The sequence below is a fragment of the Chelon labrosus genome (genome assembly GCF_963514085.1).
Source record: "Chelon labrosus genome assembly, chromosome: 5".
In the NCBI taxonomy this organism is placed as follows: Eukaryota; Metazoa; Chordata; class Actinopteri; order Mugiliformes; family Mugilidae; genus Chelon; species Chelon labrosus.
In genome coordinates this window covers 16,139,108-16,152,053 of record NC_140341.1, presented here as the reverse complement: position 1 = coordinate 16,152,053, position 12,946 = coordinate 16,139,108, and the positions used below count along the sequence as shown (strand labels likewise).

Genomic DNA, 12,946 nt, shown 5'->3' with positions numbered 1-12,946 from the left:
GAATTAGCTCACTCATTTCACCTCCTTTTTAAAAATAAATCAATAGGTTAGAGTCTGCAGTTGTCGGAAATCACAACATTACATTTAAACAATTTAAACTTAAGACTAATGTTAGCTGATGCCATATGCTTCCAGACATCCAAGGCATACATACTGATAATATGAATGCATTATGCATTCGCCATTTCTACTCCATACCTTGTTCTCCATATCTATACACTGACACATGCCCTCTAGCTGATAGATAATCAGACTCTGTCAGGAGAACCACATGTAAAAATGAGATCATCAGGAACTACGGTACAAAAGGATGACATTCAATGCATATCAACCCCAGCACGACGCTATAGATCTGTGTATTCCACACTTTCGTTCCTTTAGACTTTTAATAACGTCTCTGGAGGGTTTTGTGTACTGAATAGCCAAGTTTCTCACTCAAGTTAGAAGTTCCATCAATCAAATGTGAATGACATTATTCCTATCACATTTTGGGTCATGTCAGAAGTCAGAATGAAAGGCGTGTTCGTGTTTTAAATAACTGGGAGGGTATATGTCCTTGGGTGAATGAGGACAGGTTCAAGAGGAAATGAAATCTCACTGACATAAAACACTCTACAATAAAAGTGGCGCGGTACAATGGTATGACGGTACTCTTCATCCTCAGGAGAGTCAGCGTGAAGGGAAAAAGGACAGGAATAAAGATGTTGGAACAGTTTCATGCTCCCAGCAAACGTGTTTTTTTTTTCCTTTTCTTAATATGTCAAGATATTCCACTGCAACATGCCATGCGCAAGGCCGTGTGCATGATAAAACAGCAGTGTGTTGACTCAACGGCGTGGCGTTTCATATTGAAATATTTTTAAATGTACTATAAAAAAAAAAAAAGAAGAAAAAAATCTCTTCAAGGGGAGAAATATAAACGCATACCTGCCCTGTCACTGTAGAAGAAATATTTTTGAGAGGCTTTGAAGAAGGTGTTGTAGAGAAATAGGTTTTCTAGACAATATATTTGTTTCAGGGGGATTGTTGCCAAAAAACTGGGGTACAATGTGACATTTGAACATAAAACTGCCGTCGAAGATGCTCCCGATACCCTCTTCTTTGGATTCAAAATGAAAAATAAGGGAATAGCACAAAGTAGATGAGCACACAAGTTAAAGGGATAGCACTCCACACCAGGGGAACACAGTTTTAGATTAATAACAAGTGAACTTTCACGTTCAACATGTCACATTTGGCTGTGGGCGGTTGTAAAATACATTTCTAACTTGAAACATTCAAATGATTAATTTAGAAAACAACCCCAGTACAAACATATAATCCAATAGTAAAAAAAACAACAAAAAAAGAACACATTCATCCTTGTATAATTGTTGCCAACAAGATAAATAAACAGCCAAAAAGTACAATATGTTTGACCTTGGGGGTAATAGCTATAGAACATTTATGCAGCACACACCCTTCTGGAAGTTGCACCAATATCATTACAGTTAAGATTAATGTATGGATTTCCCAATGCCATGTGCAACACATTTAGGAATGATGAGCGCAGCATAATCAGCATATGCAGCACTTTGTCTGGCTTTGATATTTGTTAAGGAGTATGCAATAAAGAGCCTGGCGTGGAGGCACGAGAAATCCAGTGTGGACATTTGATCCATGTGGGAAGCCCCTGAGAATGAGAAGCGAGCCGGCAAGCCACTCTCGTCTGCATCAGTTTGCTAAGTGGAGCATGGCGGACCGCCGCACTACAGGTAGCAGCTGGTGACTGTTTAGAGGCCTGGAAAGCCATGAGACCTGCAGTGATCATTACCTTTCACTCGGCATTTTACAGCTTAGCTTACAGACGCCGGCCGTTATACCTTGTTATAGCCCAAGTGTTCTTTAACCAGCTAAATGGAGAGGGAGAGGACGCAACTCAGCTGCACGACACATGGCTCCCAACGGTGGATCGCCTAAACACGCCACTGCCATTCAGCCGCAGGAGAAGCGTAAGAAGGCAAAAATCCTCTCCAGTTGCACATCACGTCTAGTCAGACGTTGTCAACAAGACAGGAGTGGCAGACGCGTGGCTAAAGATAGATCCAACGACAGCGACGAGGCATTCGAGGGGGGCTTTGTTTCATGATGGCTAGGTTTTGACAGGCAGATGAGATGTCGGCGGGGGAAAAGTACCGGCTATACGTCACAGCCAGAAGCCAAAATTTGATCCTAATGTCAATGAGAAACTCACACTGATCGTTTTTAGAACATGATGATCTGTGGACGACTTGAGACTACAGGAAACTGTGTGAAGAGTTCTCAACGGAAAGACAAACAGAGTCACACGGGGTAGTCAGAAGCGAGAGATATGAGCCATAAATCTTGATGATAGCCATCTGATAAGCTTACACAAAGAGAACGCCGACAGTATTTTATAAAATGGAACCTGATGGGGAGGAATAACATCACAATCTCACAGTTTATCTAAGATAAAACCTATAAACTACTTTTTCCCTGAATCTTAGGAAAGGAGTACGTTGGATTTGAGCTTGGTAGAATGATGACAACTGTATCAGTGGAGTAAGAGATTATAGTAAAATACTTAAAGGCTTCTATTTTTGTTACACATCAGACATGAAGTATTGCAGTATATATGCAGTCTACAGTGGTCAAAAAAAAAAAAAAACAGCATCAGTGACTACTGGAAGTGTGTTTATGCCAGCTTCTTAAAAGAGGAATGAGAAAAGCTCTTTCGCAGCGGCTCCAGGTTAGAATTTAATTGGATAGCTGTTGACAGGAACTAATAGATCAAAATAACATCCATTCAATCTCTTGTTGACAACAGCAGCGCTCATTCTTCCACATTTCAAATGATTCTTAAACCATTAAACAGCAATCGCCACGCCATCTCAGGAGAATCACTTCAATCCATCCCCTTGTTTTTCACAGAAGATTAATCTCAAATGAGTTTGGCACGCATTAATTCTTCATGGCTGTGTGTGTGTGTGTGCAGCATGATTCCATTAGTAACCTATGTGACAACAGCTTTTTGTCAGCAGCATAAACAAGGCACGCCAGGCTTACAATATTTGGCCGAGCCTCAATGAGCCACCGTCTCTTTCATCTGTTTTTTTATTTCTATTCTGGTATATGTATGTATTCAGAAACTAATTTTGCCACAAAAGCAGCACGCCGAGTCGCTATAGAGTGACTGAAAATATCTTACTTACTTAGATATGCAGTGTAAATTAGCGACGCAAACGGCATTGTTAACAACGGCTGTTTTAAAATTTCACCAGCCGGGGTCTTGAGCTGCAGGAAGTTGGACATAAACCCCGCTGGAGGCCGCAGAGAAAATAAACAGAAAGTTTTGGTCACAAACGGGATTACGGTTGGGAAATATCATCCATAGAGTACTTTTGGTGTTGGAGAAAAACTGGCAGGAGAAGATAACACTCGTCTATAATTTGAACAGATCACGTACTCTAAACTTAAAGGGGAATTTACCATTTTTTTACAACCTGGACCTTATTTCTGGCATAAAATACGATCGTTTACTCACCCATATAACTTTGGTGTCATTTGGAGTTATTTGGATGATATTTAGATCAGCGTATATCGATATAGTGGGAGTGACTGGGGCACCGAAACGCAGCCTCTAAATAACGCATTATCTGCTGCGAAACTTGTTAATTTCACCAATATTTTGTTACAATACGCTAGTGCTATCCCCCTTTGAGTCCAGCTCAAAATGGCAAGGACGTCCATCATAAACAAAGTCGTCGTCCACAACCTCAGAATCGGAAAAATATTCAGCCATGTTGCAAAAAACTAGCAGTAGCAAATGGCGCTCAGAGATGACATCATCCAGGTCAGAGGTTAGTAGGTCAATCTACAGACCCCGGATGATGATAACAGGTAACTCCGGACTCAACGGGGAATAGCACTAGCGTATCATAACAAAATATTGGTGAAATGAGCGAGTTTCGCGGCAGATAATGCGTTATTTAGAGGCTGCGTTTCGGTGCCCCAGTCACTCCCACTATATATATATACTGGGATCTAAATATCTTCCGAACAACTCCAAATGACACCAAAGTTATGTGGGCGAGTAAACGATCGTATTTTATGCCAGAAATAAGGTTCAGGTTGTAAAAAATGGTAATTCCCCTTTAATGGACAGCATAACAAGTATACAACAAACAAAAAGTAGAAATGCATTACTAACAGACTTGATACATTTAATACACCTGACCCCATTGAGCATGTTAAGAGGTATATAGTATAAAGTTCATCATAAGCCAGCTTCAGAATGACACATCTCTATGAGAAGGTTAGAAAAATCTCCAAGTCTCCTTCACAATAAAAAGACTTGAAGGCATTGGAAACCAATAGTCATAGCCCCCGAGCAACTTTAAATAAATATTCATGACTACATGAGAATAAAAAGTTAAAGTTGGGCTGAAAATATTCTTAGTCATCAATTATTTAGAGTTTAACACTCCTACTTGCTAATCTGCTTCAGGGCCTTTAATGCAGGACTATTGTTTTAGATTATTAAACTGTTCAGGTGTGTGTCCTCACGCACACACCGACAAAATTTTTTTATTTATTTTTTTTCTACATGCTTCACTTGTGGTGTTGTTCTGCTCCCAGTGCTGCAGCCCTTGAAACACTTGCGAGACACAGCGATTCCTGCAGCTCTCAGAGGGAACACCCGCCGAGAGAGCCCATCATGAGGCCATTTTGGCATTCATAAGCATGATTGATGACACAGGGAATGGAGACAGCGTTTGAGAAATCCCTTCTGCCGCGAGAAAAAGGGATTATTGTTTGGATTTGTCTTCGCTGATAGTACCCCCCTCTGCCTCTCAGTTGGGCACACTCACATTACATTATATAGCAGAATGCTGGCTCAAATATTGGCCCTATTTATGCAAAGGCAAAAAAAAATAACCCTCAAGTCTGATTATCTGTACTTTTCTCACTACTTTTTTGAGGTTTTCCAAGCGAAATGTAAAAGCATAAACACGGCGCAAACACGTTGAAAGCTGTGAGCCCCTTCGGGACTTCGCTCTCAGATATATTTCCACACATGAGACTGACATTAAGGTCACAATAATCTCACAATACATCATAGCAAGTACGCTGCAAGGGCTAACAAAGTCACCTGGCCATTCCCTCTGCAGGCACTCCCATTTAGCCCTTTTTAATCCCCTCCATCCCATTACATGACTGTTGAAAACCTGTGCACATTACACGCTTCAGCAAAGTTCATTTGCTTCGTTGTGCAGGCGGCCCAAGACCACATAAAATATCAGCGCCGTTATTTGTGTCTCACCTCCTCCTCCTCCTCCTGCTCCTCCTGCTCCTGACTGGCAGTAAACAGAGCCGGACGTCAAGTGATAGCATAGAGTATGACATGTTAAGAAGTTCCATGGAATCCAGCAGTCTGCTGTGTGACTCACTTTCCATATCTTGTCTCAGACGTTGGGTAATCCACTGAGTGGAAACTGAGACAGCGGGGACAAGGCTGGGTGCAGCTCTGATCTTTAACAAGAGCGATGAACCGGTGGATTCAAGAAGCACAAATATAATGAACTTGTTAACAGTCAAATCTAAGTGTGCTGTGGAGAAGGAGATTGTCGTTTTTGTAAAAAGACTTTTAGAGGGATCCACGAGTTCATCCTCCCCGTCATTTAAAATGCCTTCAGCGCGGAGCTGCTGACAGCTCCCAGCCTTATCTGGTCAGCCGGCAGACACACCGCTTAAGTCTTTTGGAATTACTGAACCACCTGAGCCTTAAGGCTTTGGATCATAGCAACATTTCTGTCAATAACGCTGATCCCATTCCTTCTGACCTGGTTCCTCTGTTTGACCACAAACAGCTAAAATGCGGGACTCATTGTGTAGCTGTGGTTGAGCCTTCTTAGTAGTGCTCTCACAGTAATTCCCTTTTATTATGTTGGTAATGGCTGTAATGAGTTACTCATGTGGGCCAAAAAAGATTACAGTATGATCATATTATGAAAGGCCAGCCATTTATTTGAATAGGAGCTGTAAAATCTGAAAAAATGAAACGAGTTGGATAGGTGAAATCTAGAGTTTCGTGACTAATTTGAGTCTAACTGCGGCACCACGCACGCATCTGCCTTTCACTACAATTTGATGTTCAAGCCTCTGCCTCTTAGATAACGACAAGAGACACAAGAGCCATAATTTAACAAGAACGTGAACGCATCATTCGCGGATGCCGACCAGTAACATGAAGGTTGACACTTCTCCGAAAATCATCAGTGAGTTAATAGAGTGTGACGGCAGCTGTAAGGCTGAATGAAACATGAAGCTATACGACAAGCTTCTGGAGCCACTCTACATCGAGTCCCATGAGGACCGGTTAATCTTCGAGCACTGCAATATTAACTCCAAAGTAATGCTGTCACTGAAGATGCTTCCCATCTGCCACTTGGACGCTCCTGTGCTGGCTCCTAAACATATTATAACGCTACTACATTTAAAACAGAGAAGTGAATGAAATTCACACTAATCTGTGAGTTAAGGTTTTTGGTAATATATCAGTAACCCTCCCAAATTAGGAGCAACTTAGCTATCCTGTACAGACACAAAGCAGCTTACTGACAATTTAAAGCAACTGTTTGATTAAAATTAACTATTAAACCACAGCAACTGATATACTTTCAACGGATTCAGTGGAAACTGTACACAAAAGGAATGTACCAGCCATGAGATAAGGTCTAAAGTCTGTTAAAACTTGTAAGACTCTCCAGACAGAGTAGAGACAGAGTGAAAATGGAAGGTCTCGACATGTCACGTATTTCTGCTTCTGACACTCGAAAACTATTTTCAGCATGTGTATCATTTTCAATAGGAATTGGTGTTGAGTTTTTTTAATCTAAAGCTACATCCACTTTCACTTTAGTCAAGACTTGGCTTCGCCGGAGCGTTGTTTGCATGGGTGACAGGCATTAAGTCGCGGGGCCTGAAGGGCATGTCAATCACCGAGTGAATTTGCTGAGCTGTTGATAACGTGTTGTATCTCCGGGAGACGCGTAAGGTTGCGACTCGTTCGGAGACCGGATCAAAAGACGTTTATTCAGGGTGGCATCAGTCACACATGAGAGAGATTGAATGTTTCACTCATTTGGGAGATTAGTTGTGATGTCAGGGACACGGATCCAAAGGATTTAATCAGTTAGTTATTCAACCCATCTCCGAACAGGTGTGCCTGTTATCAAATATGCAGCATTTGACTTGTGCCAGATTTCCTGCTTTATGGAAAGAACCGCTGGCCCCGAAGCATAACAGAGAGGGCCTGGAGAGACAACCCCATATGACAAATTAAGATGGGGCCAAAAAAACACCTCCTATCCTTAATTACTTTTCTTTCAATGTAAATATTCATATTCATACTGTTACATAAAATACTTTATTATGGCAAACTTTGGTTTAAAATGATGACATTAGGTCCATATGTATCTGGACACCGCCCCACATTTATTTTGTTATTTTAGCTCTTTATTGAAACATATTCACAGTAGAGTTATATAACCAATATGGGCTATTTTGAGGGTATTCATATACAAACTGGTGGAAAAAATAAAGATAACCTGTTTCACATTGATTGATCTGCTTAGAGCACATGTTGTGGATTCACAGCAACGGTTTCCAAAGGCAAACATCGCACTTGGAATCAACTCCCGACCTTTTACTTGCTGAACTGAGGAAGAATTTTAGTCACTTTCTTAAAAAAAAGGGAGCTACACATTACGGATCTGTAATTCGTAACCCCTTCCACCAGTGTTAAAGCGTAATGCACAGTATATTCAGAATGGTACTTCAGTTACCGTGTCAGTACATCCAACAGGGAATGTGGTTTAACATAATTAAATCTGTATTTGGCATGCATATGAGGGCACAAATGGGCCTTACTCTACAAGGTATTTGAGATAATTGCTCTGCAGGGCTGTGGCTGAAACCGTGTAAAATGACTGGCTAGTGGTTATGGACTACTGCTGCTGCTGCTGCTGAAACACTAGAAGAGCCTACACTTATCTCATCACCTAATTTTCGCAGGACAGGAGTTAATCTGCAGAGCTGACCACTCATTATCTCCGCTTGGTTAACACACTCAGAGAGGCCCGCTTAGCAGAGGCAGATCATACTACACATGAGTGGGGAACAATTTTTTTCACATCCAGCGTTGATGCCCACTGTCTTCCCAGCATGGAAAGCAGCTCACTTTCAACTGATAAGCCTGTAGTTGCGCGGCATGGCCTGTCACTTTACTGCTGCAAGCTGCGTGATGCAGGAGGCTGCTGCAGTTATTGATCGCTATTAGTCAATAGAGACTGCTCCGGCGATTGCTACGATGTGTGAGGTTAACTTTGGTTACTCGCAGCAACTTCTTGAGTGACAGGTGGTTGGGTTGGCTGTGATGTGTTTTCATCTGCAGTGTGCAGGGCACCTATAGCGCACCCCTGCAGCACTCAGCCCGCTTTAAAAAAAAACAGCGGTGATGTGAATGACTTTGCATCGTAAATGAGTTGCAGTAACGAGGTTTGGTTGTCAACTTCTCCACCCGGAGTTAAACGTTTAAATCAGATGCTCAATTTCACTGAAGCCCGCGCATGTGTCCTGGTGTGTGGTGCCGTGAGCAGCTGACGGGGTCGCTCTCCGTCCGGTCTTACCTGGGATCTCCTGGTGAGGAACATGTGCGAAGCTGAAGCCTTTCGCGGTGCAAGCCTCCCTCACCTCGCTGCAGTTCCGTGCTTTAAAATCTGCCCTTGCTGCAACAGACAGCACGGAAAAAGTGCAAATGATGGTCTCTAGCCTGAGCATTGTTCACTTCTGTAAAGATCCTTATTGTTAAAGGTGTTCTGCAGTACAGTATCCCCCCGCTTGCTGGCAAAACTCCCCTGCAGCAGATCCGCAGGTACTTAATGACTGGACGTTTAGTGGTTGCAACTATGAATGTCTACCAACACATTTCCCAGAGCAAAAAAAACAAAACAAAAAGAAAAAAAAAAGAAAAAAAAGGAGTTTATATGGCAAACGAGAATATTAAAAAAGTCCCCCGGCGCCACTGAAAAGAGGGACTGCGCGCATGGAGGTGCCACATGAATCCAGGCGGTGCGTTTCCCCGGCGCGTTGGCTCAACTTCTCTCAGCAGACGGAGCCCATCGTGGCCGTGCTGAAGTGGAAATGCTCTGTGCAGGGGAGCGCTCCGTGCTCGGATCAGATGCACCAGCAGGGGAAGAGCCGGGCACAAAATATGGAGTGGATTCCAGAGCCTCATCCATTTCAGCGGTGGGCTGCGGGTCGACACCTCCCACTGAGACGCGGTGGAAATAAATAAATAATTCATGGCAAGGAAAGGAAAGCGCCATGGGATATAACAGAAAATAATTTGAAGGCAGCAACTTTTGTGAAAATGTGCCCGCTGCAGTGCGCGGGACATATCTCTTTAAATCCCAACGATTACTATAAACCTCCAAAACCAATACATGAATATTTAGGAAGAGAGTGAAGATGTATCACTGCTGTAAACCCCTGCAGGTATAAGTAATTGTTTTAAGGAAATATTTATGTGTTGCAAAATAGTCTATTTCGCTTTAATTGTATTTTCTCGGAACTTATCCAGCCTTTATTTGGCAAACACTGAGATTCTGCTGAATTCAGAGAATGCAAATGTTGACGCAAACAGCCAAATAGCCGTATCAAACTGTGTAACTCACAGATGTAAAGGATGTGATGGAGACCAGAAGGCTTCACAGCTCTATTGATTTTGGAACAGCCTGATCCCTGGGTAGATCAACAGTGGATTAACATGGCTGCCATCACTGTGCAAAGAAATCCTGTTGGTACGGGTTACCACATTTTGAATGCACTTTAAACTTGACATCAGCTTGTTTCAGAGGTTTCTCTGGAAGGATCAGATACACGAATCCACTGTAGATGCGACAGTGGGATTGTAATAAAAGTGTTTATATTGGCTTTTTATGAGGTCAGGATGCATTGCCCTTATGAAGGACGGTCATTGTGATAAAACATTAGTGTTTGGTCACGTTGATCCACGTCCTCCGAAGCGGTACTGTGTCTCCCGCACAGGTCACCATCACGCATTTGACTGCAGTTTAATTAAAATAAATAAATCTTTCACCGAAACTTTTACTCCCAAGTAGTGTTTCTGTCTCAGATCATTGCAAAAATAGAATTTGAACTTGTCAATCGCTATTAAGAACATGAGCTGAGGTACATATGTTGCCTCTCAGTTTAGGAATATTATCAGTGGCGGTTAGTCTCTTCGCCATCCTGCCGCTCCCTTCGTCAAAGTCTACTTATACAGTGAGACTTTATTACCTCAACCTGTCACACGTGATTAATGTATCTGACTTTGAATCCCCGGGTATGGTTTCATCCAAAAGAAATCACAATAAAAAATGAATTTTGTGGGAAATTCCAAATGCCACGTCCTAATCAGGCTGCTGCAGGGAAACGTGTTCTTCTCCACCAACTTAACTCCAGTCATCCTGGGATTCCCAGCTAGTGATGTTCTGTACTCCCTCCTGTACGTTCTCAGTGTGTCATGGGGTCTCATTCCGGCTGATCATACTCCTCCTCCAAAGAGAGATGTGAAAACTACTGCAGTTAAAAGGCAGGCAAACTGAAGAACACTTGGGTTTTATTATCTTGGCAAAACCACAGAAGCTGCTTGTCAAGCTGTGGACTCTGCAGCCATTCCCGGTGACTTAAATATAACTTCGGCATACGGTCACGCCAGCAGTGGAGAAGGCAACAAACAGAACTTAACAGAATAGAAACAGTCACGGCTGTGAAACTGACAGTACTTACAGTGAATCATCAGAGCCTACACCGTAGCCTACCCAGGTGACCTACACCACTGCAAGTGTTTATGCTAGTGCGCTGGTGTGTCACTTGTACTCTAGCCGAACACTACCAACACACTGGACAGCATCTAGTCAACTGTGAGTTTCTATGTGTGATACAGACGATGAGGGTTTGAACTGAACACGACACGTTGGACGAAGAAATGCATTTTGGCCGTGGTCTGCGTCGCTGCAAACTGTAACTATACATCAGTCAGCCACAACATTAAAACCACTGACAGGAGAAGTAAATAACACTGACCATCTTGTGACAACACAATGTTCTGCTGGGAAACTTTTGGATCTGGCATTCATATGTTGATGTTACTTAGACATGCACCACCCACCTAGACCAGAACAGGCACCCCCACCCGATAGCAATGACACTCCTTGATGTCAGCAGCCATCCCCAGCAGGATGCAGTCTGACACAGGCACACACACAAAAACGGTTTAGGAACAACTAAAAAAAATACATGAAAAACAGCACGAGGTGTTGACCTGGCCTCCAAATTCACTAGATCCTAAACTGATCAAGTGTCTGTGGGAGCACTGGAACAAGCCTGATCCACAGGGGACCCTCCACTCAACCCTTAGGACCTAAAGCCCCCCACTAACAACATTCACAACTGGAGGCAGTTGTGAATGTTGTTAGTGGGGACAATGAAGATCTACATGAAATTAGGAAGGTGGTCATAATGTTATGCCTGATCGATGTACATTCACTGTGTAGTTAAAAGTTTCACTTGTAGATTCTGTATATCTTCAGTTTAGAAAATCATTTTTTGTGTGTGTTCTGTGTCGTCATGTGTAGTAGTAGATAGAATAGTGCAGCAGTTATTGTAGTTATTGTGTGTGTCTTGTCAGCATACAGTATATGCAGCGCAGTGGGGGTAGGAGAAACAGTGCTTCACACCTGTATGTTTTTTTATTACCATATTGTGGAAGTGACAATAAACATGAATCTTGAATCTTGAAAGAAAGAAAGAAAAAAAAGTCATGGGCAAGAAGAGTTAGAAGGAAATGGCTTGAGCCATTAACGACACCAACTACACACTGACCACTTTGTCTGTGCTTCGGACATTTTCATATTTATTTGAAAGCAGATGATCCCTGCACGCCGCCGACCAACCCCATAATCCTATTGGACATTCGTCAGCAATCGCCGTATTCACAGCCACAGAGGCTACAACTGGAGATGATTGATTGTTTGTGTGGCTCATGAAAAACAAACACCATGTTAAAACTGTCCAAGCTGCGCGGGGCTGCAGAGCGCTGCAGGGCTGCTTGTCAGTTATCTGCTTGGTGTTTTATTTAATCAGACCTCAGATCGTGTTATTAGACATTCTGTAGCAGGGAGCTGTCAGCTGATGTGATGGCGAGCCGAATCATATTGCGATGGAGGCCGGTAAACAGGTGGAAAATGATGAGACCGTCCTTTTTAGAGGGGGAGATTTGTGTTGCTCAAAGCTTTGGGAGTAATATCAGACTGCAGCTCGATACGGCCGTGTTTCCATCCAACAAAACTAATTAAGGGGAGCACGTGGTTTAGTGCTGCCATTTCTAATGTTATGAAGATCTGGAGAGGATGATGCCATTTAGTCTCATGTACTGCGAGATGTTCATAGGCTCGAGGTTTTAAGTCAAGCATGTATTTTGCTCGCCACATATTTGAAATAAAATCCACACGTGCCGTTCCACCCTCTTTCCTGTTTGTCATATTTATGGCGACAGTGTCAGTGTCTTCTGCGCACATTACCCTTCTGGTTTCATTAGCTCATGACATCAGCTCTGTGTTGTTCACACCTCATGTCACACTTGCGTTTGGTGGGGATAAACATGGACTTTTTTCCCCCCATGTGAATGAGCGGTGAGAACAGACGTAGGGGGGAAACAAACACCGTTATGGTGCATGTAATGAGGGAGGTCTGGAATCACGTCATCTGGGGCTGTTTATCCATATTCTCGTTATCAATATTCGTTTTCCATGCACAAATATGAATCTCTACAAGCTCCTCTGAGGAAAACTCACTTCTTACTGACACAAAACTAGACAAA

General features: G+C 42.7%; 1 protein-coding gene across 1 annotated transcript in view; it reads right to left on the bottom strand.

Annotated features, from left to right (window-relative positions):
- The window catches only part of LOC311488349 (glypican-6-like), a gene marked incomplete at both ends in the record, with an annotated part of 74,981 nt that extends 66,140 nt beyond the window's left edge, over positions 1-8,841 (bottom strand). Inside the window, one exon of the mRNA XM_084544989.1 lies at positions 8,691-8,841. Coding sequence (XP_084401115.1) covers positions 8,691-8,841 — 151 coding nt within the window. The remainder of the gene's footprint in view (positions 1-8,690) is intronic.
- Between the last annotated feature and the right edge of the window lie 4,105 nt (positions 8,842-12,946).